This window comes from Typopeltis vanoorti, chromosome 8 (genome assembly GCF_054136105.1).
Source record: "Typopeltis vanoorti isolate ZY-2024b chromosome 8, IOZ_Tvanoo_1.0, whole genome shotgun sequence".
In the NCBI taxonomy this organism is placed as follows: domain Eukaryota; kingdom Metazoa; phylum Arthropoda; class Arachnida; order Uropygi; family Thelyphonidae; genus Typopeltis; species Typopeltis vanoorti.
This window is the reverse complement of record NC_143556.1, coordinates 149,603,598-149,629,644: the sequence shown is the minus strand read 5'-3', so window position 1 is coordinate 149,629,644 and position 26,047 is coordinate 149,603,598. Positions and strand designations below refer to the sequence as shown.

The 26,047-nt window shown below is 36.5% G+C and overlaps 1 protein-coding gene across 3 annotated transcripts in view; it reads left to right on the top strand.

Annotated features, from left to right (window-relative positions):
- twin (CCR4-NOT transcription complex subunit 6-like twin) overlaps nucleotides 1-26,047 on the top strand; it is a 501,959-nt gene that overhangs the window by 435,447 nt on the left and 40,465 nt on the right. For 2 of the 3 annotated variants that reach the window (XM_090397005.1, XM_090397006.1), the window contains exons 9-10: nucleotides 1,111-1,338; nucleotides 15,119-15,296. In XM_090397005.1, the coding sequence (XP_090253131.1) occupies nucleotides 1,111-1,338; nucleotides 15,119-15,296 (406 nt within the window). The remainder of the gene's footprint in view (nucleotides 1-1,110; nucleotides 1,339-15,118; nucleotides 15,297-26,047) is intronic. The other variant, XM_090397007.1, reaches the window with a different exon arrangement.

Below are 26,047 nucleotides of genomic sequence, written 5' to 3'. Positions count from 1 at the left end.
TGCCTTGGATTCCTCTTCACAGGATCAGATGGAAGATAACAGAAGTGCTACACATAAGCTATTATAAGTCAGAGAGACTGTTTTGGGAATCAGCATCGGCTTTAAAACATTCCCCAAACCTCAACAAGTATGGCTGTTTCAGTTTACCAAAAATCTTGGAGTCGGTCATTTTAAGATCAAATTAATACTAGTTAAACTCAACAATAGATAGTGCCAATTAGGACAATGTTATTTCCCACTATTAACTAATTGTTGCTATTCTTATACTGCAACAAACTGTTTTGTGCTCTGAAGATGCTGGGTATAATTACCAGCAAGATATGTGCAAATAGGTTTGTAAATATTATTTATTTTCTTATTATTCTTCTGTTGTAAATTTAAACCATTATACAAAACTTAACATGAACTGTCGACACATAACACTTTCTGTGCCCATGTAGCAGTTTTGTTTAGGATAGTGTACTTGCTTCTGGCCAGATCAACTTTACTGGTACTTGAATGTTATGGGATAAATAAAGTTGTTCTTCAAGAGCGATTTCCAGCCTTGATTTCTTTGATTCAAATGTAGTTTTTAAAAAAAAAAACAGCAATGTGGCCTTTTGCAAATATTGTGAGTTGTTTCGTTGCATCTGCACCATGTAATAAAAAAATGGACTTGAATGATTTTTGTTATTCATTCATTCCAAATATTTTTTAAAAAAATCAAATGTTAAACATAAATAATTTCATTTATATTGTTTGTTCACAAAAACAAGCAGTTTAATTTTCTAATACAGAATAGATATGCTTATATATTATAAGACATTTAAAAAAAAAAAAAATGAGAATACCATTGATTCTCACTCTGACGGATGCTTAGAGAGTAAAGAAATAGTTTATTATAGAGAAAGTTATAGTAATTTGTTTAGCATAGTGCTTATGCTATAAAACTTTGACTATGATTTTTTTTTTTTTAGTTTGTTACAGAGTGAGTTTTCACTGTAATGGGATTTGCTATAATAAAAGTTGACTATTTAATGTAATGACATGAATTCCAAAAACTTGGATTGATCTTATATCACTGTAAAGCACATTTGCAAAACAATTACAAGTATTCATTTCTACTTCTAGATGTCTCGTATACCAAACAAGTACTTTTAGTCTGTACTGCACACATTCACTGGGATCCAGAATTTTGTGATGTAAAACTGATCCAGACAATGATGCTTATGCATGAATTACGCTCCATTGTTGATAAAACAAATAAAACAATAGGTGCATTTCATCCTGGTCAGAAACCTGATCCAAATGCTATTCCTCTGATACTCTGTGGAGATTTTAATTCCCTTCCTGAATCAGGTTAGTTAATTTTTTAATGTAATTATATAATTCTACTCTGTTTAGTATTGATAAATACTGATAATTCAAAACAGTGTACGTGTACACGTGCTTTACCTCTTTACAGAAGGTAATTTTGTTTATCCAGTATTGATAAATAAAGATAATACAAAACAAGTGGCAAGTGCTGCTCTCTCTCTCCCTTCCTCCCTCCCTCCCTCCCTCCCTCCTTCCTTCCTTCTTCCTTTTTTTTTTTTTTTTTTTTTTTTTGGATTTTTTTTTCCCATTTTGAAACATAAATCATAAAAAGATTTTAAAAAAACAACAACAGCAGTGTCTTTTCCTAGCACTAGGATCCAATATAGTGATTCACTATATTGGATCCTAGTGAATCCAATATAGTGAATATAAACTTAGGTAGATGTTGAACTTGAACTACAATAAAATCTATTTTAAAGCTCAAAAAATATATAAATTATCAATTTTGATAATTTGTGTTTTTTCATATATTCAGTATTTATTTCATATACTTGTAAAATAAATTTATTCTTAATAAACTGTGTTATATACTTAATTTGCTGTTCTTATTTCAAAAACATTATCAGACTATGAAGTAAAAAATATCAGCAAATATTTATCCCTTGAGTTTTCCATTTTGCCTTCTAGCAAATAATGAGTACCAGCACCTATTGTTTAGCAAAACAAGTGTTGACTATATTCATTTGAATTATACATCCACTTTTCACAAAGTTGCCACTTTTCTGTTTTAAACATTTGGTGTTTTCAAAATTATAAAGAAACGGCACAGTCAAGAGTAGTGAATGCAGTAGACTAGTGTGCTCTCTTTCACATACACATGGTAACTGTATAGCTGTTACTGATATCCTGTCTCCAATTAATTGTACAGCTACCTTTCTTCCCCCCCCCCCAGGTTATTGTGGTGTTTTATGGTTGGGAACAATCACCTTGCACTGCAGATTTAGCAGATTCATGCACTCTTATGATCTGCTGAAAAGTCTCAACCAATGTTCCATAGCATCATTGCTTTTACAGATTTATTACTCTTGCATTCAAAGGAAATTTAAAAATTTACTATAGTGAAATGCATTTATTAACAGATAATAATAAATTTAGTTTAATCCTTTATCCAAGTGTAAGCAAACAAAGTTTGTGCCTGAAGTATCTTCAGGACTGAGGCAACTAGTGGTAAAGGTGGACTAAGATCTCATCACTTGTCTTAGTATCTCCCATAATACAAAACACATCTTGCAGACATGTATAATGCTATGCAATAAGGGAAGGGCCACTACCCAGACTAGTTTCGACCATTATTGAGGTCTCGTCAGTGGGAGCCAGACTCAGAGGTGGTGATACTAAGGTGGAAGTAATGGAGAAGTCATATTTACTTATACAAGTTGCCAAAAGGTGTCTCACCTTATTATTAAATTACTCTGGATTAGAGAAAGATGTTGGAAGTTTTTTTCACTTGGTTAGACTATAATAAATTTAGTGTAATCCTTTATCCAAGTGTAAGCAAACAAAGTTTGCACCTGAAGTATCTTCAGGACTGAGGCAACTCATGGTAAAGGTGGACTAAGCTCTCATCACTTGTCTTAATATCTCCCATAATACAAAGCACATCTCCTTGTGGACATGTATAATGCTATGCATTAAGGGAAGGGCCACAAAAACGGTTTGGGTAGTGTCAGGTGCAAACTTTGTTTGCTTACACTTGGATAAAGGATTTAACTAAATTTATTATAGTCTAACCAAGTGAAAAAAACTTCCAATATTTATTAACAGAGTCTATCAAAAGAGCTATACAGAAGAAATGATGAATGAATGACATATAATATCAAGTAAAGTCATCATCATGTGTGTCTTCTCTGTCCTGGAAGTTGACTATGGGCTTAAGGATAGTGTGATGAGGCCCCCATCTCTTCCACATTGTCATAAATATTCATGGCTGTAAATCCGTGTGCATTCATGGGGCCAGTTTGTCTGTTCTGAGGGGACAAAAAAAACCTCTACCTTCGTATGAGACTGGTTAACTCACCTTTAGTTGTAAGAGACAGGAATTGAACCCAGGTCTTTCTGACCAAAGGGCTTCATCTATACCGACTGAACTACAGGGGCTCAATCAAGTAAAATAGGATTGTATATAAAATATGGAAAAACTAAAATAATGACAAGAAAAAGAAACATATAATGAAGAAAAAAATGAAAAAAAGAATGTTTCAACTAAGCTGGATGGCTTTTGACAAACTGGAAAAATTCCCTGCTTAAAATAAAACCTTCAATTGACATGAAAGCCAAAAGGCTGTTTTTCTGGCAACCTTAATAATAATGAAGGGGATACAAATCCTTTGATGTTTATCTGCCAGTAAATGAAACTCTAAGAATTAGGACTAAGATCTATGAGTTTCATACCGAAAAACTATGTTATACTACCAAGTGGTTACTTACACTTGGATATGCCGATAGTTTTTCGGTATGAAACTCATAGATCTTAGTCCTAGTTCTTAGAATTTCGCTTGCTGGCAGATAAACATCAAAGGATATGTATCCCCTTCATTACTTCAATTGACATGTTGCATCCAGGTTATGACATATAGCTCAGGCACTGGCCAGTAACCAAATACTAGATAAAATGAGTAATGAGAAAAACTGAGTCTAGTCATGCTAAACATCAAACATGACAAAATAGAGAATAAAGATTGAAGACAAGAAACAATGAGGTTGAATATAGAGGAAAAGATTTTAAAATGGAAATGGACAGGATGTATTGCATGGATTAAAGTGGTTAATGAGCAATCACCCAGTTGCACTGACATTAAGGAAGATGATTGTCTTAATGACCAGAGAGAAAAAAAGGAAGATCTGGTGCTCATTTCAGATGCATTTATGAGTCATGCAACATTCTTATCTGAGAGGTTGTTGCTATGGTAACAAATGTGGAAGAAGTTTACTCTACTCTGTGCTGACAATCTAGAAGCCAAAAGGAATAATAGATGTTTGTTCAAATTAAAATGGCATAAGGAGAGAAAAGGTTAGCTCCACCAACATTTATAGCTGTCATCAGTTGAAAACCAACAGCTGTGAAAGCAGCTTGGTTTAATTAGCTAGTCCTTTTTTGACATTTTATTTATTTTATTTCTATGTTTAGTGCTTTATTATTATTATGCAGCCTCTTCCAAAGAGTCTAAGGACTTGTGGAGGGATGGTCCCTTCTATCACTCACTGCCTACATAACTGTCATATATATATATATATATATATATATATATATATATATATATATATATATATCTCCTTGAATGCATGAACATTCACTCATATCAAGTAGACCATTCCACATACTTACCAAAACTACAAGAAGAAAATAGCCATTACATACTTCCTAACTACACCCATGCTCCATTTCCAGAGATAACATCTAAGTTCTCTCTCTCTCTCCAGCTGACATGAGCTATATCTCGTGAGATATCATTTGCATCTATACCAGGGACGAAGAAGTTTCCTAGGCCTAAGAGCCACATAGGATGCTTTCAAGTTGCAAGGTATTTTCTAAAATATTTAATTATTAAAAACACAGTTATATATAATTATCATCACCACCACCAATGATTTTAACAGTCACTTAATTACCCATGACCTTCCAAGTATCTTTTGATTTCGTAACTGTAATTTGAGGATAAGGTGGTTAGCCTTTTACTTATAAGTATTCTTTGGTCAGTAAATTGTGTGTGTGTTCTGGCGTGAGTGGTTGCAGCATGAAAAAACAGAATTTCCAGGAGGAAATAATCCAGGTTCTTCCAACCAAACTGCTTCATCTGTGCTAAGCTCTGGAGGCTCTTACATATAATTATATTCATATTATTAGACTGCTTAATGATTGCTTGTAGAAGGCTTAGGTTGAATCTTCATTTTTGTTGTTAATGCTTTAAAGTCTGGCTGATGTGAATGCTAAGATGATATGACAAGGCTCAGTCAAGTGTTTGTTCACGAGGGCAGTGTGATGGTTTGCTTAGCAAGCTTCATTATTGAAAAGAGAGCTTCGTAGCAATAAGTTATTATTATTACTATTACTATTATTACGGACAACTCCAGGGAGTCATTAGACTCATCGAGGGAGGCCCCAAATCATATTCATCACAACTATTCGACATTCATACAGTATCTATCATACCTCGCCTTAAACTCATTCACTGTCACAGCATCCACCACAGACTCAGGGAGCGCATTCCACTCATTCACTACTCTAAAAGTAAAGAACCCAGCTCTAACACCTTTACTAACCACACTTTTGCCCAGTTTCCATGGATGTCCCCTAGTCCTCCCACAACCAGCCCTGTTCTCAAAAATATCTTCTGAATTAATTTTATAGAAACCCTTCAGTAATTTGAATGTCTCAATCATATCTCCCCTCCTCCACCTATCAACCAATTTTTGCAACCCACAAATCCTCAACCTGTTCTCATAAGGTTCATTCCACAGACCTGCTATCATCTTGGTCACTCACCTCTGGATCCTCTCCACCTCCTCCCGATCAAGAAGAAACCTAGGTGACCAAATCTGAGCACAGTAGTCGAGATGGGGTCTTATCAAGGCTCGATACAGAGGAACAATAACCTGCTTGTCTCTGCTTGTCAACGTATTCTTCAGCAACCAAGTGATTTGATGTGCTGATTTGGCCACTTTTTCAATGTGTCCCCTAAATTTCAATTCCTTATCCACCAACACTCCTAAATCTCGTGCCGCATCAATTTCCTGGAGCACGGTTCCACCAATGCAGTAAACTGCCACCAATCTTTTCACCCCAAAATGCATAACCTTACATTTTGCCACATTAAATTGACATCTATTCTCCTTAGCCCAGACCTCCAATCTATCCAAATCATCCTGCAAAATTTTGATGTCATCTGCATTCACTATTGCCCTGTCCAAATTCGCATCATCTGCAAACAAATGAACTGTTCCTCTCAGATCCTTTCCTATATCATTTATGAACAAATTAAACAGCAGTGGTCCAAGAACAGATCCTTGTGGCACACCACTAGTCACAGGCCGTCTTGTGGACTCTACTCCTGAGTAAACCACTCTCTGATATCTCTCCGTCAACCACCCTCCTATCCATCTCACCAACCCTATGTCCATCCCCATATGCTGCAATTTACTGATTAGAATTCCATGTAGTATCCTGTCAAAGTTGACCCAAAAATTGAGAAAAATCGGAAACTGATTTTCCTAAGGTGACGATACTTTGCCTCCAGTACTTGTTTCCAAAAATTAATTGCAGATAAGCTATGTATCATCTTTAAACCCACATCCTCCTGTAGCTGTAAAAATTCTGTTTGCATTGATGCAGCTTCCTTAGCAAAAGTGCAGAGCCAGCCATCGTTGACATCATTCAGGTAAGGATTTACAAGAAATTTGAAGCAGGGATTTAATTTCTTTATCATTATGTAGGTTTCTGTAGAGATAGGATATTCTAGGAATATGTTATGTGGTATTAATCCACAAAAAATATCAAATAGAAACTATTTTTTATTTTCTTGTCTGGTTTCGTGAAATTTTTTTGTTTCACTTCATCAGGATAATTACATGAATAAACTAAAAATCTAGAAAACAAGTAATAACTGTTAACAACTCTAGTAAAAATATTTGAACATGATTAAACAATAGAAACCGTGCATTTGCTATTATGCTGGCTTCTGATTTGTAGGTCGCTGTATGCTGGCAAATGCAAGTGTGTCATGATGAATTGATGAAAACCAAACTTGCAAAATTAACTCTTGTTTTTTTGTCGCACTGTAGAGAATGCTTCATCATTCAAAAGTGCATTCAAGAGATTACTGATCGACCACCTTACAATATAGAAGAATGAGAGGTCATCTGAAGATCAAGGTTCTGGATAAAATTTCTAAATGCTTGGTTTTTTTTTTGCATTTGAACAGATAAAATTCACATTATCTAAAACATACCTGATATCATTGTCTTACTTGAAGTTATGAAGTTTATCAAGTGACCTCAAGTACCATTGAACATGATCAAATGCTCAGTGGTACTTGAGCATTTGATCATGCCTCTTTGAGTGTTTGCTTTATGTCAACCCCTCTTGTTTACCTTGAGGTTCATTAAGTCCATGAGTTCTTCTTTCACATTTCCATTTCCTATAATATAATGAACAAATATCACTAGTCGAGGATGTTTATCTTGAATATCTGTGGATTCATCAAGGGTCAAACTAAATGCAATGTTGTTCTTCGAATCACTATGCAACCAACATTTAATTTCAGCACTGAACTGGGACATTTCTTTGTAGTATAGTAGGAAATAGAAATACTTTCTGTTTCTGTTTCTATTTTGCTTTGTACGTAGGCTGTTCAATAAGTAATAAGACTAATTTTACTGTCGCGAAACCACTCATCACAATATTAATTTCTTTGGAATAAAGAAATGTTGCTGTCTGTATTAACAAAAGAGGTTGATAGATGGCATATACGGGCTGATGTGCCAGAGTGACTAAACGCAAACCTGTTTCGGCACGCCTACGAGCGATTAAATTTTGTGTGCGTTTGCAAAAATCGGCATCGGACAAGCTTAAGAAGTTGTCGCCTTCTTGTTCCAGTCTTTCTTTCCATTCTGTGCACACATCCACTCGATGCTGCAATTGCTCCAGTGTCAAGAGTTTGGGAATCCATCGGGTGCAAACACGTTTCAGTCTCAAATGAGTGAACACTTCCCACAGAAATATTCAGGACAACATGATCCTCAAGGAGGATCGCAGTAATTCTGCGATCCTCCTTGATGATAATCGCTGCTGTGTTGATCATTGTCTCTGTGATGGACGTTGAAGGTCTTCCCTCACGTTCAAGATCTTCTGCATTTTGCCTTCCTTCCTTAAAAGTTTTATGCCAGTGAAAAACACTTGCCCTCAACATTGCTTCATCGTGGAAAGCTTCGTGTATCATGTTAAAAGTGTCCGATGCCAATTTTTGCAAACGCACACAAAATTTAATCGCATAACGCTATTCCAAGGACGCTTCCATTTCAACGACTGGTCAAGCTTCGTAGGCACGCCGAAACAAGCTTGCGTTTAGTCATGTGACACTTTAGCATATCAGCCGTATACGCCATCTATCAACCTCTTTTGTTAATACAGACAGCAACATTTCTTTATTCCAAAGAAATTAATATTGTGATGAGTGGGTTAGCGACAGTAAAATTAGTCTTATTACTTATTGAACAGCCCTCGTAATTCTTCACTACTGTAGTTAAGTCTGATTTAAATTACTTTCTTCAGATTGATTGAGTATCACGTGACAGAGAAGACACAGGTTTCTCACTGTTAAGTCAAAGCTTTCCTCTCATTCCAGCTTAAAAACTATTTTCTTCTTCATATTTCCATTTCTTACACTTTGTTCAATCATTTTAAGCAACTAAAGGGAAGGGGAGGGGTTGTGTAACTTTCACTTCTAAAGCTGAGAAAAGTAACTGATATTTCATCTTATTGGTTTATAAAAACCAATTTTAAAACACACTCACTCATTCACAACACAACATCCACAGCATAAATTGTGAGGTGCTACTGGTTGAGTGGTGATTGTTGCCTGTCACATAGAATGTTGTATGCATGTTATTGTCAATTCCAAGTTTCTTCATTTTTTTATATTTGTTTCTGTTATGCAAAAAAATTATATATATTTTTATGTATTGTGTTTTGTGTATGTTATCATACTGTAGTGAACAAATTAATCTGAACACTCACATTTTAAAGAAAAATTTTAATTTTGCAAGAAAGCAAGTACAAAAATTAAACTCCAACTTTACCTAATAATTTATATGTACTCCTCTGTTCCTAATAAGTTCATTAATTCGCTTAGGCATGGATTCTACCAACGTAGAACCCATTTTTCTTATTTCTGCATCTCAAAACCATACTTTTATAATGGATTGTATTACGTTATCCTTTATATCACAATTTCATTTTCCAAGTCTGTTTTTCACTATGGCCCACAAATTTTCTATTGGATTAATGTTAAATGTCAGGAGAGTTACCTGGTCACTGAAGTAATTGGATGTTGTGATTTTTGAGGAACTCTTTCACTTTTTGTGAAGTATGACATGGGGCAAGATCCTGTTGGAAGATGAGGTAGGCTTTCTGGATCTATGGGGCCACTCTTTTCTTTAATATTTTTATGTATTGGTCATTTTTCATCACACCGTCAACAGGCACAAGTGATCCTTGACTGCCATGTGTAAAACAACCCCAAAACATCTTTTTAGCTGAGTGTTTAGGAACTTGTTGAAGGTGGATGGGAGAAGTCTTCTAGCTCTCCTTGGACAAAGAAATGACTCTCATCTGAGAATATGACCTTCTTCCACTTCTCAACAGTCCAATCTTTGTACACATTTGCCCACTGGAGCCTCTTTTTCTGCATAGCCTTCGTCAACAGTTGTTTCTTTTTTCTGTCTGTGAGCAGTCCTCCCTGTTTCCAACAATCTTCAACAGACTGTCTTGTCAGAAACATTAATCCCACTAGCTGCCATGTCTCTATTTAAGTCTACAGCAGATTGGATTAATTTTGCTTTTCCTAACTAGTAAACGATCTTCAGTAAGTGTCACATTAACAGTTCCCAAACCAACTCCACACTCGTTGGTTATTTGTCTTTGAGTCATGGATGTGTGCTGAGAAAGAGTACATATTTTTGAACTCTTTCTTGGCGATATATCCATTTTATAGCTACACAAAATTAATAAAATACTATAAATGTCACCTTGTTTACACTATTAAAAATGCACAGACTATTAATGATCATTGCAAAGACAAAACACACAGCACTCAACCAAAATAGTGAACTAAATCAAAAATAGTAAACTGAAACCAAACCAAAACCCATATTTTTATGAAAATGTGGCTTATGTGGATTAATTTGTTCGCTACTGTATGTATTAATATGTCTTTAAAAATATTATATGATATTTAATTCATGCTTTTAGCAATTAAGGGTAACTTGAACAACTCCCTACAGCTGTAAGTAATGCCCTCTGTGTAAATAACTTTAGCATCTTCTGTCATTCATGTAGAAAGGCAGCTGCAGCAAGCCATTGATCATATTTAAAAATGGACACTTGTGAATGATTTCTGATTTTACCAGAAGAAGACAGTTTGGATGCATTTTTGCCACAGACCTAGTCTTCATCCTGACCTAGAACTCAGACTAGAGACAAATTTTAATTCTATTTGGACCAGGTTTTGGGGCTCATATATTTGACAAGAAACTTAGTTTCCTCCCTCACATAAGCCAGTTGTGAAATAAGTGCTGTAAATTGATGAACATTGCACCCTATCTTCCACCTCTTGTAGTGCTGACTAATGTTCTTTTCTGTACATTGAGACAAATGAACCACCCTTATTGTTTTGATAGCATGTAGCCAACTATTTTTTGCTCGGGGATTGGAGAATCTGTACAACACTTCCAAACAACCTCTTGGTTTTCAAACAAAAGTGCTCTTGTAAGCTCTAGATATTGGGATAGACAACACTACTCGGATGCCATTAAATACACTACAACATGACGTTCATATATACAACAATGCAGCTTTTCTTTCTAATGGCTATCCAAACATTCCACTCTTCCTGTTGTCTGCTTGCAGCTCTTTCAAGCATATAAAATGAACTACTCTGATTTTGTGCCAGTTTACCAGATGGTTCAAAATCAGAGGCTCTAGTGGAATTTTCTGCTGTCTTCCAGACAGTTATATTTGCTTATGTTCCACTAGAATGTAACAACTTTACTGCTGAGCTTACTTTATGGAGCTCAAGTTCCACAACTCTGCAATGCACTGCCATGGGTCTAGTTTACAGTGCAGTAGAGTACGGTGCTCCTGTCTGGCTCAATAGTTACCATGTCAATAAACTAGATGCTCAACTTAACTCCACTCTGCATTTAATAACGGGTTGCATTAGGAGTACACCCTTACAATGGCTCTCCACTTTGAGCCATATTGCTCCTCCGGAACTGGGATGACAGGAAGGAAGCCTTGCTTCGTGAATATAAAAGAATTTTAAATAACCAAAACCTCCCAATACATGAATTTATTCTAGATGCTTTATCTAATAGACTAAAATCCAAAAGACCTACTATAAAAACAGCCCGTAATCTTCTTAGCCAGAATGACAGTATGGTGAGTAGATGGGATGTACTGTGGTCCTAAGCAGTATCACCTGATGTTCGTAATTACATAAACATCTTCAAAAAACCATTTGGATTTGACCTGCCCAGGAATATATGGATGATGGCTAACAGGATTTGTACAGGCCATGGCGTATGTGAGACTTATTTTCAAAGTGGGGTAAGATACCAAATCCCCACTGTCCCTGTGGAGCCGAGACCCAAACCATTCGCCATGTAGTACAGGAATGTGAGCTGACAGCATATCCAGGTGACTTTAAGGATATCTTTGACCTATCCCCAGAGGCGATCAACTGGATTAAAAACCTTAATGTTAAAATATGATTAATCTTCTGTCTTATGCTTGTCATAAATTTCATATTTGTATTTGCCTGAATGTAGATAGATGTTTTACTCTTTTTTAATTTATATTATCATATATGTGTATCTTATCTATATTCATGTGTATTTTATCTTATTGTCTTTTAACCATGTGTACAAGCCATATAATAAATAAATAAATAAGAGTCTGCCTTAAACTACATAAAATTGGAATGCTACTAAAGGTGCACTATATATACAAATTCACAGATTTCTATAGGCAATAAGAAGTCTACTGTTTTGGGGCTCTCTCATATCCAACATCTCCTATTTCAGTTATGAAAGCTATATATGGATGTGCACTTCTGTTTAATCCTAAGCCATGTTGGGATTTAGGGAAACAAGAATACGAGGGTGGTGAAAAGTTCTCAGCCTCGACTATAGATGGCAACACTATTATCAAGGAGTTTTTTTTTTTTTTCTAAGTTGGTACATCTGTCATAAGCATCTATGTGAAATTGCAAGTCATTATATCAAGTAGTTTGTTTTATACAGCTGTCTGAAGTAAAAGTGTTGTGTGTATCCCTTGAAATGGATAAAATTGAGTATTGTGCAGTCATAAAATTCTTTGTAAAAGAAGGTTTAACGCCAAAAGAAATTCATTTGATCCATGTGAAGGATATCAAAAAAGTGTAACAACACCAGAAATCATTGATCAAGTGCATTATATGGTATTGGATGACCAGTGAGTCAAAGTGCGTGAAATTGCTGAGACTATAGCATTTCAAAAGAACATGTAGGATATATTTTGCATGAAGAATTGCAAATGAAAAAGCTTTGCACAAGATGGGTGCCACACTTGGTCACAGCAGATCAAAAATGCACTCACATGAAAATCTCTGAACAGTGCTTGGAGCGTTATAAAACTGATTTTGTGCATTGATTTATTACTATGGATGAGACTTGGATTCACGATTACACACCAGAATCCAAATAGCAATCAAAACAGTGGACAGGAGCCAGTTGTTCAGTGCCAAAGAAGACAAAGTCAGTTCCATCAGCAGGAAAGGTCATGGCATTGGTGTTTTGGGATGCTAAAGGCATTTTGTTTATTAATTATCTTGAAAAGGGTAAAACAATAACAGGGGATTATTATTCCGATCTTTTAACCAGATTAAACGAAATAATTCGTGAGAAAAGACCTAGTCACTCCATAAATGACAACTACGTTAGAATTATCGACAACATCTATCAGAACATGACAGCAACATTCAAACTTTTTGAATAAACAAAGCCTGTAGAAATCGAGAAATGAGTAGGTAGGCAGAAGTGATCCCTTATCACCAGAGCTTTTAATTCAGTAATTACAGAGTGTTTTCCTCTGTAGAATTAATGAATTTGGATGGGAAAAGAATCAAATTTAATGGAGACCATCTTACACATCTACACTTTTCTGATGGCATCATTTTTTCCACTACTTTGCCTGAATTTCAAAACATGATTCAGAAACTTGCACAGAAAAGTAAAGAGGTAGGACTGAAATGAACTTGGATAAGACTAAAGTAATGTTCAGCAACTTTACAGATAAATCAGACATATATGTTGAGTGTGTAATACTGAAAAATGTGAATAACTACATCTACACATGTCAAAAAATTTCAGATGATGGGCAAAATCCAGTGAGAAATAACCAGATGTGTGTAACTGGTATGGAGCCTTTAACCAGTGCATCCGACCAGTTCTTACCTATGGAGCAGAGACTTTGACCCTTTACCCAGAGAGACATCAAAAGGTTGGAGACCACTCAGAGAAGCAGAGAAAGAGAGATGAATGATGGGAATTACAAGGAGAGAAATAAGAAACAGAATATATGGAAAACATTTTCATCCATGCACATCAAAGTCCTAAAATATTGATGTGCTGGCCACATTGCTAGAACAACTGACCAACATTAGATTATAGAAATAAAGTAAACTCCCATTCCTTAAACTGGTCCCAAGAGACTAAAAGACATAGAGGATGACCAAATCAGAAAATACATCAGAGTGACTTATCAACAAGCGGCCTGGGACAAGGGTAAGCAGAGAAATCTTGGAAAGACCTTCATCCAGCAGCAGATTGAGAATGGATGATGATGATAATGATGATATACATATAAATTATTAATTCTGTTGTTATCAATATTTTTTGCATGTTTTTTTTCCAGGATCTAGTAGTTTTCTGCAGAGCCTATACATAAAAAAAAAAAAAAAATCCTTGAATGGCATTTGTTTTCTAAAGTCAATAGGTAAAGGTTTTTAGTTCTGACTTTGGAAATCAGTAGTCTAACCCCTTAGTCATCACTGATGACTGAGCTCACTGCTACCTATGATTTTTACAACTTAAACTTTAAACATTAACTGGTAATATTGTCTGAAATGTGAATTCTGCAGTTGATTTCTCTGAGTTTCTGGAAGGAGAGAGAGGTGGGGGAGAGTACATATATGAGTAATTTCCCATTGTAATAATTACTAATAAAGTAATGGGAGTTTACCTTATACAAAAAAATTAATATTACTGACATAGAAAAAATGTCACAGAGAATGCTGTAAGAGTAGCTTACAAGATCTAATCTGTGACTAATTCCCTGTCGTTAATTTAAGACTATAACAAGTTTCAACTCAGTATGTGTTTTGTTTTATAAATCCGACCAATAAAAAGCCATTAGCAAATTGTTATCAGTCAAACAATCTTGAAACCTTACTCTTCAAGCCATTTTTTATTTCCAGTAATGAGAGTTGTGGTTTCACAGTGAGTGATGAAATTCATCAGTCTGTAGAATTCACATTATTTCAGATAATAATGCCAATTAGTATGTAAGGTATAAGTTGAAAAAGTCATAGGTAGCAATGAAGCTCAACCTAGAAATATTCACTAAACATCCATGTCAGTGGGGGTTCAGACCTATACTCTGCTGATTAGAGTGCTGATATTCTAACCACTTAGTCATCCATATGGGTCCTTTATATTTATGCCTTTAGTCTCTGAAAAAAAGCAATCTCAAATCACTAAATACTTCTTCAGTTTTAATTTTAAAAAAAAAGTACACTATATAAAATTTCCACAAAATCTGGTTTATCCATTATTCGGTGATTAATGAAACCAATTCAACGTTGTGCGAAATATACCTCGAAGTTTCTATCTAAGAGAACACTAACGAAATCTTTTGTAACCAGCTTAGAGATAATTGAAAATCAATTTGTGTGTGTCTTGTAGCCTTATTTTGTGTATATGGGACATAACTTTCAAAAATTCTATTTAGGTGTCATTGAGTTTCTTTCTACTGGAAGAATTTCAGCCGATCATACTGATTTTAAAGAATTGAGATATAAAGACTGCTTAAGAAAGTTGAGTAATCCCAACAAGCCAAATGAATATACCCATCCCTTTAAAATTTGTCGTGCATATGGTGACGATGTTATACCCTACACAAACTACACGTAAGTTTGTTGTTGTTGTTTATCATAGCATTTTATTATCATATTATCATATCATGTTAGTAAGTGTAAAGTTAAGCAGTTTGGCGTGATTAGAGTTCCAGCGGCATAGTATTAGCGGGGTTATACTACAAGAAATTGAAGAGGCAAGGAATCTTGATGTATTAGTGGATAAAAATTTAAAGTTCAAAGGTCACATAACAAAAGTTGCAAATACAACTCAGAAGATAATTGCTATTTGAAGCAAACCTTGACATGTAAGGATAAGGATGTAATTTTGCCTCCTTATAAGACTTTGATAAGACCACACCTGGATTACTGCACGCAGATTTGGTCTACCTGGTTCCAAGGGTATAAAGAAGCTGTGGAAAGGGTGCAAAGAAGAGTTACAAAGATTATATCCAGATTATGGGATTTAGATTATGAGGATAGATTGCAAGTATGTGGATTGCAGACTCTGGTTAACAGGAAAAAGAGGGGTGATATGATAGAGGTCTGTAAACTTTTGAATGGGTGATATAGCATTTCAAATGATGAAATTTTTCGTTATATGGAAGGTGGGGAGAGAACACGAGGGCAGGGTATCCATAGAAGTTAAGGTTGTTCTCAGTCAAGAAAGGGGTAAGAGCTAGGTTTTTCTCCTAGAGAGCAGTGAGTGAGTGAGTGAAATAATTTGCCCTTAGGGGCAAATTATTCCACATTCCAAATTATCTAGTGTAAATGAATTTACGGGAAGGTATGATAGCTGGATTGGGTAATTTACAGCCTCCCTTGATGAGTCCTTGACTCCCTAGAGGTCTCAGATAATAATAATAATAATTTTCTGAAGATATTGCATATTTATTGATATTCCTGTTCTTGCTCTGTTACAACTAGGATTTGGAAAGACTCGGTGTTTTGAGAATCAATGCACCTGAAGCTGAGTATAGCTGAGATGTGAAGTCCAGGTCTACAAAAACTTACAAAAATTATTTTCTTGGATTATCTTAAAAAAAAATTTTTTTAAATAATTTGATCATTAATCCAATCATTAATAATCATTAATCCAATCTTCATAACTTCAAAACATGAGGATGGATATAGGGTTTGTGAGATGGATAAGAGGGCAGTTGATGGAGAGATATCAGAGAGTAGTTTATTCAGGAGTAGAGTCCAAAAGAAGACCTGTGACTAGTGACATGCCGCAGGATTTTGTTCTTGGACCACTACTGTTTAATTTGTTCATTAACAATATAGGAAAGGATGTGAGAGGAACTGTTCAGTTATTTGCCGATGATGCACAGTTGGGTAGAGCAATAATTAATATAGATGATGTCAAAATTTTGCAAGATGATTTGGATGGATTGGCAGACTGAGCAAAGGAGAATGGATGTCAGTTTAATGTGGCAAAGTGTAAGGTTATGCATTTATTATTATTATTATTACTTTACACCTCCAGGGTGTCCAATGACTCATTGAGGGAGGGCACCTACTCTACAGCTCTCTGCTCCATCACTCAGTTCACCAACTACATCTACCGCCCACCACTAGTATTTTCACAGACACAAACATCCATGCCCATGGCGGGAATCAAACCCACAGTGGAGAGTGGATATGCCACCAGGCCAATTTTGGGGTGAAAAGATTACCAGCTATATATACCACATTGGTGGAACTGTACTCCAGGAAATTGATAAAACTAGGGACTTGCGAGTGTTGGTAGATAAGGAGTTAAAGTTTAGATGGCACATAGCAAGTGGCTAAAGCAGCTCATCAGATCACTTGGTTACTGAAGAATACTTTGTTGAGCATAGACAAGCAGGTTATTGTTCCTCTTTATTGAGCCTTGATAACACCCCATCTTGACTACTGTGTGCAGATCTGGGTGCCAGGGTTTATTGGTGATAAGTAGGAGGTGGAGAGGATCCAGGGATGAGTGACCAAGATGCTAGCAGGTCTATGGAATAAACCTTAGGAAAACAGGTTGAAGATTTGTGGGTTACAAAGACTGGTTGATAGGTGGAATAAAGGTGATATGATTGAGACATACAAATTACTGAAGGGTTTTTACAAGATTCATTCGGAAATTTTTCAGAACAGGACTGATGGTGGGAGAACTAGGGCTCCATCCATGGAAAATTAGTAAGAATGTAGTTAGCAAGGGTGAATAAGTGGAATAGGTTGCCAGAATCTGTTGTGTATGCCATGACTGTAAATGAGTTCAAAGCAAAGTATGATAGATGCTGCACAAATGTCGGATGGTTTTTGACATGATGTTTAGGACTGCCCTCGATGAGTCTAAGGACTCCTTGGAATTGTCCATAATAGTAAATCTAATCAAAAATTTATGATTGGGTCAAAAATGTACTAATTGTTATTGATACATTTATGATCAAGTCATTTAAACATTTATGATCAAGTCATATAAAGATTTATAAATGATCAAATCATTTATGATCAAATGGGCCAATACTAATTGGTACAAATAAATTTTAATTGGTAAATTTATTTGCACTTTTTATTTAATTATATTCTATCATGCTTCATTTTTATGTCCTCCCCTCCAATTTACTTAAATGTCAAAAAAAAAAAAAATTATAAAGATTTAGGATTATTCTTGGCGATTGTACAGATATATAAATTATCCATTTTTAAATTGACATATTTTTTTTTAAAGTTTAATGGAGTAAAATGGAATAGGTTTTTATATTTCATTGAGGACAAAAGGAGCATAAAAAAGAGCTAACTATTTTTAAATACATTTTTAATTCTCTTTATAAAAATAAAATCACGTTTTATTTTTATTCAAAAAATAAAGTTTCAGAAAAGCCATTGCATGCAAAGTTGAATTTGATAGTTTTGTACCAACTTTTGTGCAAAAGTATGTTGCAACTGAAAATGTTATTTCCTGTAATGTAATTTGTTGATGTTGGCTGAACAGGTAGCATAGCCTAACATACTTTTTCCTAGTTTTTTTATTCTTTTCTTTGCATTTTTAAATAAGAAAAATATATTTTAAAAACAAGAAGTTTTTTTGCACCTTATAAATTTTTTTCGCTTCTTCCACCATTAACATTTTTTTCCCATTAGCCTCAATAATATTTTCATTAAAATTTTCCTTGCATTCAGTATTTTCACCAGAAAAAAAAAAAAAAATCTCTTCATTATTTCTACTGCAAAAATCTAAGATTCATTTTATGGTACATCAGCATTTGTAAAACATTCCAAAAATACTTTTTTTCCCCAGTAATTTAACAACTGCATCATCTTGGCCCAAAGAAACCCTTAACAAGCTCAAGCCTTTTCATGTAAAGCCACACATGGGTCGTTTACATGCACAAAAAATTCACAAACCTGATATCACCATATGACCAATTGTCGATAGTATAAACAGTTCTGCATATTACCTTGCTAAACACTTCCTTTCCCCCCACACACACACGAGAAACTCTTCCTCTTTTGTAAAAAAAAAATTCAGTCATTTTAAAAGTATACTAAAGATCCATATTCTAAAAAGTTCAGACAAAATTATTAGCTTTGATATTATTTCAGCATATGCTTTTGTACCATTATTAAGAGAGACCTCTAGGGTGTCAGGGACTCATCCAGGGAGGCCACATACTACACACACTTATTTATTCTTAAATTCATTCAAATTGCTTGCACACACACACACACACACACAACATCCAATGGCAATTCATTCTCAACTTTCAAGGATGCCCTCTTATCCTTTCTCCACCCTCCATAAAATGAAAAATTCCATCCACTGAAAACCTGTATGACCTTTTCAGAAATTTGTACATCTCAGTCATATCACCCCTCTTTCTCCTGTTTGCTAGTGTCTGCAGTCTACAAATTCTCAGTCTGTCTTCATAATCAGTATTCCACAATCCTAATATCATTTTTAACACTCTCCTTTGCACTCTTTCTCTCCACTGTATCAGAATCACAATGAAAATCTGGAGACCAGACCTCCTGTGCATAATAGTCCAAGTGAGGTCTCACCAAGGCCTTTTAAAGAGGCAAAATGACATCCTTATCTATACATGTGAGAGTTTGTTTCAACATTCCAATTATCTTTTGAGTTGTATTTGCAATCTTTGCTACATGGCCACTGAACTTCAGCTTGATATCTAATCATGCCAAAGTGCATGACTCTACATTTACTGACATTAAACAGACATCCATTTTCTCATGCCCAGAATTCCAGCTATTTAAATCATTCTGCAAGTACTGCAGATCAGCAGCATTCCTGATAAACCTACCTACCTTTGCATCATGAGCAAATAGCTGTATGTTGCCTGTCAATCTTTCCCAATATCATTTATGTACAGATTGAATAACAGTTGACCAAGGACTGATCCTTGTGTAATACCACTAGTTACTTTAAATCTCACAGACTCACATCCTCCGTATACCATTTTTTGATATTTGTCAGTCAGTCATCCTGTTATTCACGCTAATATTTTATAATCCAAACCCATACTCTCCAGTTTATGCAACAGTCTTCCATGCTGTATTCTGTCAAAAGCCTTAGCAAAATCCAAAAGTATCATGGTGTATCCATTACCCTTTTCTAGTTCTCTCTCTCTCTCTATGTTCATTGAGCATCTACAGATGCTGTATTTTCACTCAGATGCTCGGTGATGTGCCACACCAGGTCTCGCCATGTAGTCCTGTTGTTTGCTTTTCTGGCAGCCTCAACTCTCTGAAGAACAGTCACTCCACACACACACACCATCCATCTATCTCATTGATGGATGGATGGTGTGTGATCTTTGAGATGGATGAATTCCTCTTTTTCCAGGAACTTTACCTTCTATTACTGTTCTGAGAAGTTCCCCTTCCATCCTTTCTATGTGTCCAAAATATTTTAACTTTCGTCTGTCAGTATCCTTAAGGAGCCTTAAAGTTCTACTGATCTTTTCTAACACCCATTCATTTGTACACCTTTCAGTATATGATATTCTCAACAGCCTTCTGTAACACCACATCTCAAAAGCAGATATCCATTTCTTATCTGACTTCTTTAGGTTCCAAGTCTCACATCCATAAGTCACTGTTGGAAAAACAACTGCATCCAAAATCCTCAACTTTGTTCGCATGGAGCCATCCTTCCAGATTTTAGACAGGTTTCTGACTGTTGTTTTTGCCATTCCTAACCTTTTTCTGATGTCTTCTGAACAGCAATTCTTCAATTAATAATGGATCCCAGGTACTCAGACTTGCTGACTTCCTCAATTCTTTCTCCATTAAGATACACTTGTTTCTCAAGAGCTTCTCTGTTTGTATTTCCTTTGAGAACCATAATCTTTATCTTGCTAGGATTGAGTTGAGGTCCTCTGTTATTACTGATCTTGTTAACTTTGTCAAGAATTAGTCCTAGTTATTCCATGTCATTACAAAGAGTACTGTATCATCAGCATACCTCAGATTACTGATCAGTCTACCTTCTATCCTAATTCCTGTCTTGAGCTTATCCAATGATGCCTCACGCGTAATGTCCTCTGCATATATATGCTAAACAAGTGAGGAGAAAGTAAATATCTTTGCCTAACTCCTTTTCCAACCTAAGGCCAATCAGTCAATCCAACACCTGTTCTTGCCTTGGCTTCTTGCTCTCTGTGCAAGTTGGCTATCAACCTGATAGTGTGTTGAGGAAAACCCATTCTTTTTGTGACTTCCCACAGTTTCACATGCTCAACACAGTCAAAAGCTTTAGAGTAGTCTATGCATTACCAGCACGAGTCTGAATTCTTTATATTTTTCTATAACCTGTCTAAGGCAAAGGATCTGATCTCTGGTGCCCTTACTTTTCCTGAAACCTGCTTGTTTCTCGGGCATCCCTCAACTTTGGCCTCAATCCTATTTAGCATGATCTTCAATAAAATTTTGCTTGCATGAGATATTAAACTAATAGTTCTATAGTTCTCACAAGTCTTCATATCTCCCTTCTTATGTAGTGGTACGAAAACTGACTTCTTCCAATCTCTAGGACATGATCCTGTCTCCCATATCCTTGTAATCAATCTATGAAACACTCTTATTCCTCCATCCCCTGTGGCCTTAATTAACTCTCCTGGGATTCCATCTGCACTTGGGGGCCTTATTACTCTTAAGCTGCTTAACTGCTCTTTCAACTTCATGCCTAAGTGGAGGAGGTTCCAAATCAAAATTTTCCTGGTGAGAGGGCTCCACATTTTCTTTATCCACTCTGCTGTACAGTTCCTCACAGTATTCTTTCCATCTGTTTTTGATTTCCAACTCTTCTGTTAATGATGCTCCATTCCTATCTTTGATGACATTCAATTTAGGCTTAAACTTGTGTTTGTCACGAACTAAATAAAACATCCTTTTATAATTGTTCCTCCTCATCTGGAACTCTATTTCTTCACATTTATTAGTATAGAACTTTTCCTTGTCCTTGATGGCTCTTCTAACTTCTTTATGTAATCTCTTGTATTCTTCAAGAGTACATCCCCGTGTCTCTTTGTTTTTTTCCAACTGCCTTCTTTTGATTAGTTCCCATGTTGAATCTGATATCCATGGGTCTCTTAGTCTTCTTATTGGATCGAGATACTTCTTCGCTGTATCCTGTATTATCACCTTGACCCCTTCCCAAAGCATTTCTGGTGAGTTCTCCTCATTGGTCTCCAAAAAATCATCCAACCGAGTTAATGTTTCTTCTCTGAATCCACTAGGAATTACTCTAACATCCAATCTAGTGGAATGTGCCTAACTTGGAAGTTTTCGGAGTCTTAGTCTTACTTTGGCTCTTACTAGCTGATGGTCTGTACAACAATCAGCTCCAGGACAAGTATGCACGTTAGAGATGCTTGTCTTCCACCGCTGGAGAGCCAGGATGTAAGCAATCTGGTGCCTTGACCTATCAGTGTTAGATGTCCAAGTATATGTCCATCGTGGATGTTTCTGAAAGCAGGTATTGGTAATAACTAATCTGTTAGCACGGGCAAATTCCAACAGTCTTTCACCACAGGTGTTATGTTCACCCAGACTCAGCCTGACTCTCTTACTCTTTCCCACTTTTGCATTTAAGTTCCCTAAGATGTAAAGTATGTCTCTCCTTGGTTGGCGGCCCAAAACAGTTTGCAAGTTTCATAGAATTCCTCACTCTCTTCTTCAGGCCTATCTGTGTGGGGTGCATAAACTACCACAATTGATACATTGATAGGCTGAGCTTAAAGTCTAATAGAAGGTATCCTATAATTAATGGGGTTATAAAAAAGAAGGCTTCTTGACTGAGCTGTCTTCAGTATCACATCTACCCTAATGTTTTGAGTAACCACCTGAGTAAATAACTAGCTTACCATCCTGTCTTTTGAAGTGACCTTCTCCATCCATCTGGTCTCTGTAATTCCCAGGATGTCAATTTTATACCTATCCATCTCTTTACAGACAATCTCAAGAGTACCCATCTGTAGACTCCAAACATTCCATGTGGCTATGTAAAATTCCCTTCTAAGATTAATCTTATAAATTCTGTGTTGCTCATTCACAGTATCACTGACTTTTGATGGAGACCGTAATATACTTCTCAAACAGGACCCTCTGCCTAAGCCCTGAACGCGACTCTGATTATTCTGTGCGACAGCCGATGCAGCATGAGATGTGTTATAAGATGTGTTATGCAGCTACATGAAGAATGTAAGATGCAGGCCAGGAGAGTGACCAGAATGGTAAGAAAGGCAAAACTGGAATATGAGAAGAGATTGGCCCTAAGATCCAAAGAAAATCCTAGGGGATTTTTTAGCTATGTGGCCAGTAGGCGGAGAAACGATTGTGGAAGAATGACATTGCGGGATAAAAATGGGAATAGAGTGACTGATGCAAAGGACATAGTGGAGTTGCTCAATGAGCACTTTATTGGAGTATTTCATTATGGAGGAGTAAATTTTAATACTAGAGGGATAGGGCAGGTTCAGAGTTTAGAGGTGCAAGAGGAGAGGGTGTTCCAATTACTGAGTACTCTGGATACCAGTAAAACTGTTGGACTGGATGGTATTTCACCATAGGTTTTGAGAGAATGTGCTAAAGAACTGACAATGCCTTTGACCTGGATTTTCAATGAAAGTCTGGCTGTGGGAAAGGTGCCCAGGGAATAGAAGGAAGGTAAGATAGTGCCATTGCATAAAGGCGGTAGCAGACTAGAAGTGTCTAATTATAGGCCTGTTTGTGTGTCATCAGTAGTTGTTAAGGTCTTGGAGAAATTAGTGAGGGACTATATACAGCGTTGGGCAGATGAGGGTAATGTTATCTATGAGAATCAACATGGATTTGTTAAGGGATGCTCTTGCTTTAGTAATATGATTGCCTTTTATAATAAAGTGACAAGAGCAGTTAATGAGGGAAAGGCATATACTGCCATTTTTTTTTATTTTGCAAAGGCATTTGACAGGGTGCCACATGATAAGCTGATATTTAAGTTGCAGCACAACTTAAATGGGTTTAAATGTTGGGTTAGTCAAATGGATTCAAGATTGGCTGACTGATAGGTATCAGAGAGTTGTGTATGGTGGGGCAATATCAAGGAAGCAGAAGGTTACAAGTGGGGTTCCACAGGGATCAGTACTGGGATCTGTATTGTTCAACCTTTATATCAATGATATTGTCAATGGATTGCAAGGAGAAATTCAGGTTGTTTGCAGATGATGTGAAGCTAGGAAGGGTTATCAGTAATAGTGCAGGTGTGGCAGCCCTGCAAGAGGATTTGAATAAACTAGACAGATGGGGAAATGAATGGGAGTGTCGGTTCAATGCAGCAAAATGTAAAGTCTTGAGGTTTGGGATCCCTCGATGGGAGGATGCATACTCGATTGGAGGAGCTGTACTGGAGGAGGGAAGGGAGACAAGAGATCTGGGGGGGGGGGGGGTGATTGATAAAAAACTGAAAATCAGGGAGCATATTGCAAAGGTGATGAGGGTAACTCAGAGGATTGCTGCAATACTGAGAAGGATGCTGACCTGCAGAGATAAAAGAGTTATCATTCCATTGTATAAGGCCCTGATCAGACCACACTTAGACTATTGTTCTTAGATTTGGTCCCCAGGATTTGAAGGAGATAAATTGACTGTGGAAAGGGTACAGAGGCAGATAACAAAGATGGTTTCAGGACTGTACAATATGAATTATGAGGTTTTCACTATATTATTTCAGGAAATTACAACACACTAGGATATACATTAAAATAAATTTTAATATATTTCTATATTTCGGCAACGTCACACTGCCATTTTCAAGAACTTAGGTACAAGATACGTGCACGCAGGCACAGCAAAACAATAAATGAGCAAGAAGTATGAAGCTATTATTACTCCTAAAATCCTGATGGTGCCCTCTAGCAGGCAATGTTGGTATTCTTGGGCGATTGGGCTGAAGGTCTTCTGATGTAGGTTTCCCAAATTTGAGGAAGTCTCATGCAGCCAAATTTGTTGAGGTTTGGCTCATTTCTTAAGGCTGAAGCTGATTCTATGAAAAGCCTTTCATATCTGTATTTGCTACGGTGTATTATCTTGGCTTTTTTCCACCGTATTCTTTGGCAAGTATCCAGAGCATGGTCAGCAAGACCAGAGTGGCTGTATTGGTGAAACCGGATGTAGTCCTTGTGTTCTGAAATTCTGATATTTGCTGTCCTGCCTGTTTGGCCGAAGTAGGACAGCTTACAGCTGCAAGGGACCTGGTACACACCAGGTAGGGCTAGAGGGGGGAGGTTGGTCTTTTGTTGAGCGGATAAGGGATGCAATTTTTTATAAGGTTTGTAACAAGAAGTTAAGTTATGTTTTTTTAAGATTTTTGTGATTTTTTCTGAGGGGCCTCGGATATAGGGTATGGTGATGGATTTACAGTAATCCTTGTAGTGAGGGGGAGGGGGGGGGTTGTGGTTTACTGGTTTTAATATTTTTTGGATTTTTTTAGGGGGGTAGCTATTGGCTGAGAATGTGTTGAGGATGTGGTTTAGTTCTGTGGTTAGGGCATTGTCATTCGAGCAGATAAGTTTAGCCCTGTTGTGTAGTGTCTTAATGACTCCATATTGTTGTGAGGGGGGGGGGGGATTGTTGGTGAATATATCTGCCTGTATGGGTGGGTTTTCTATATACTGAGAAAAGCAAGGTTCCATCAGGCTGGCGGGTGACTAGTGTGTCTAAGAACGGAATGCAGTTGTTTTTTTCTTCCTCCAAGGTGAATTTGATTCTGGGGTGTTGGTTGTTTAAGTGTGTTAAGAAGGAGAGGAGTGCATCGGAGCCATTTGGCCAAATAGCGAATACATCATCTACATAGCGAAGCCAAATGGTTGGTTTTTGTGGGGCAGAGTTCAAGGCTTGCTCTTCAAAAGTCTCCATATAAAAGTTGGCCAAGGGTGGGGAGAGTGGAGAACCCATGGCTGTCCCCTCTATTTGTTTGTAGAATTTTCCTTGCCAAACAAAATAGCCTGAATTCATTGTGAACTGAAATAGGGCTGTGATATCGGGAGGAAATTTAGCTTGGATTAGCTCTAAGGATTCTTTGAGTGGGACATTCGTAAATAAGGAGGAGACATCAAAACTGACCATTATGTCAGTGTGTTTGAGTGTAAGGTTTTCTATGCTGGCTTTGAAGTGGGCTGAGTTTTTTATGTATGAAGGTGTGTTGCCAGTATAGTGTGAGAGAGCTTTCGCCAAATGTTTTGCTAGTTTGTATGTGGGGGAATCAATGTCATCCACTATGGGACGTAATGGCACATTTTCCTTGTGAATTTTTGGGAGTCCATAAATAC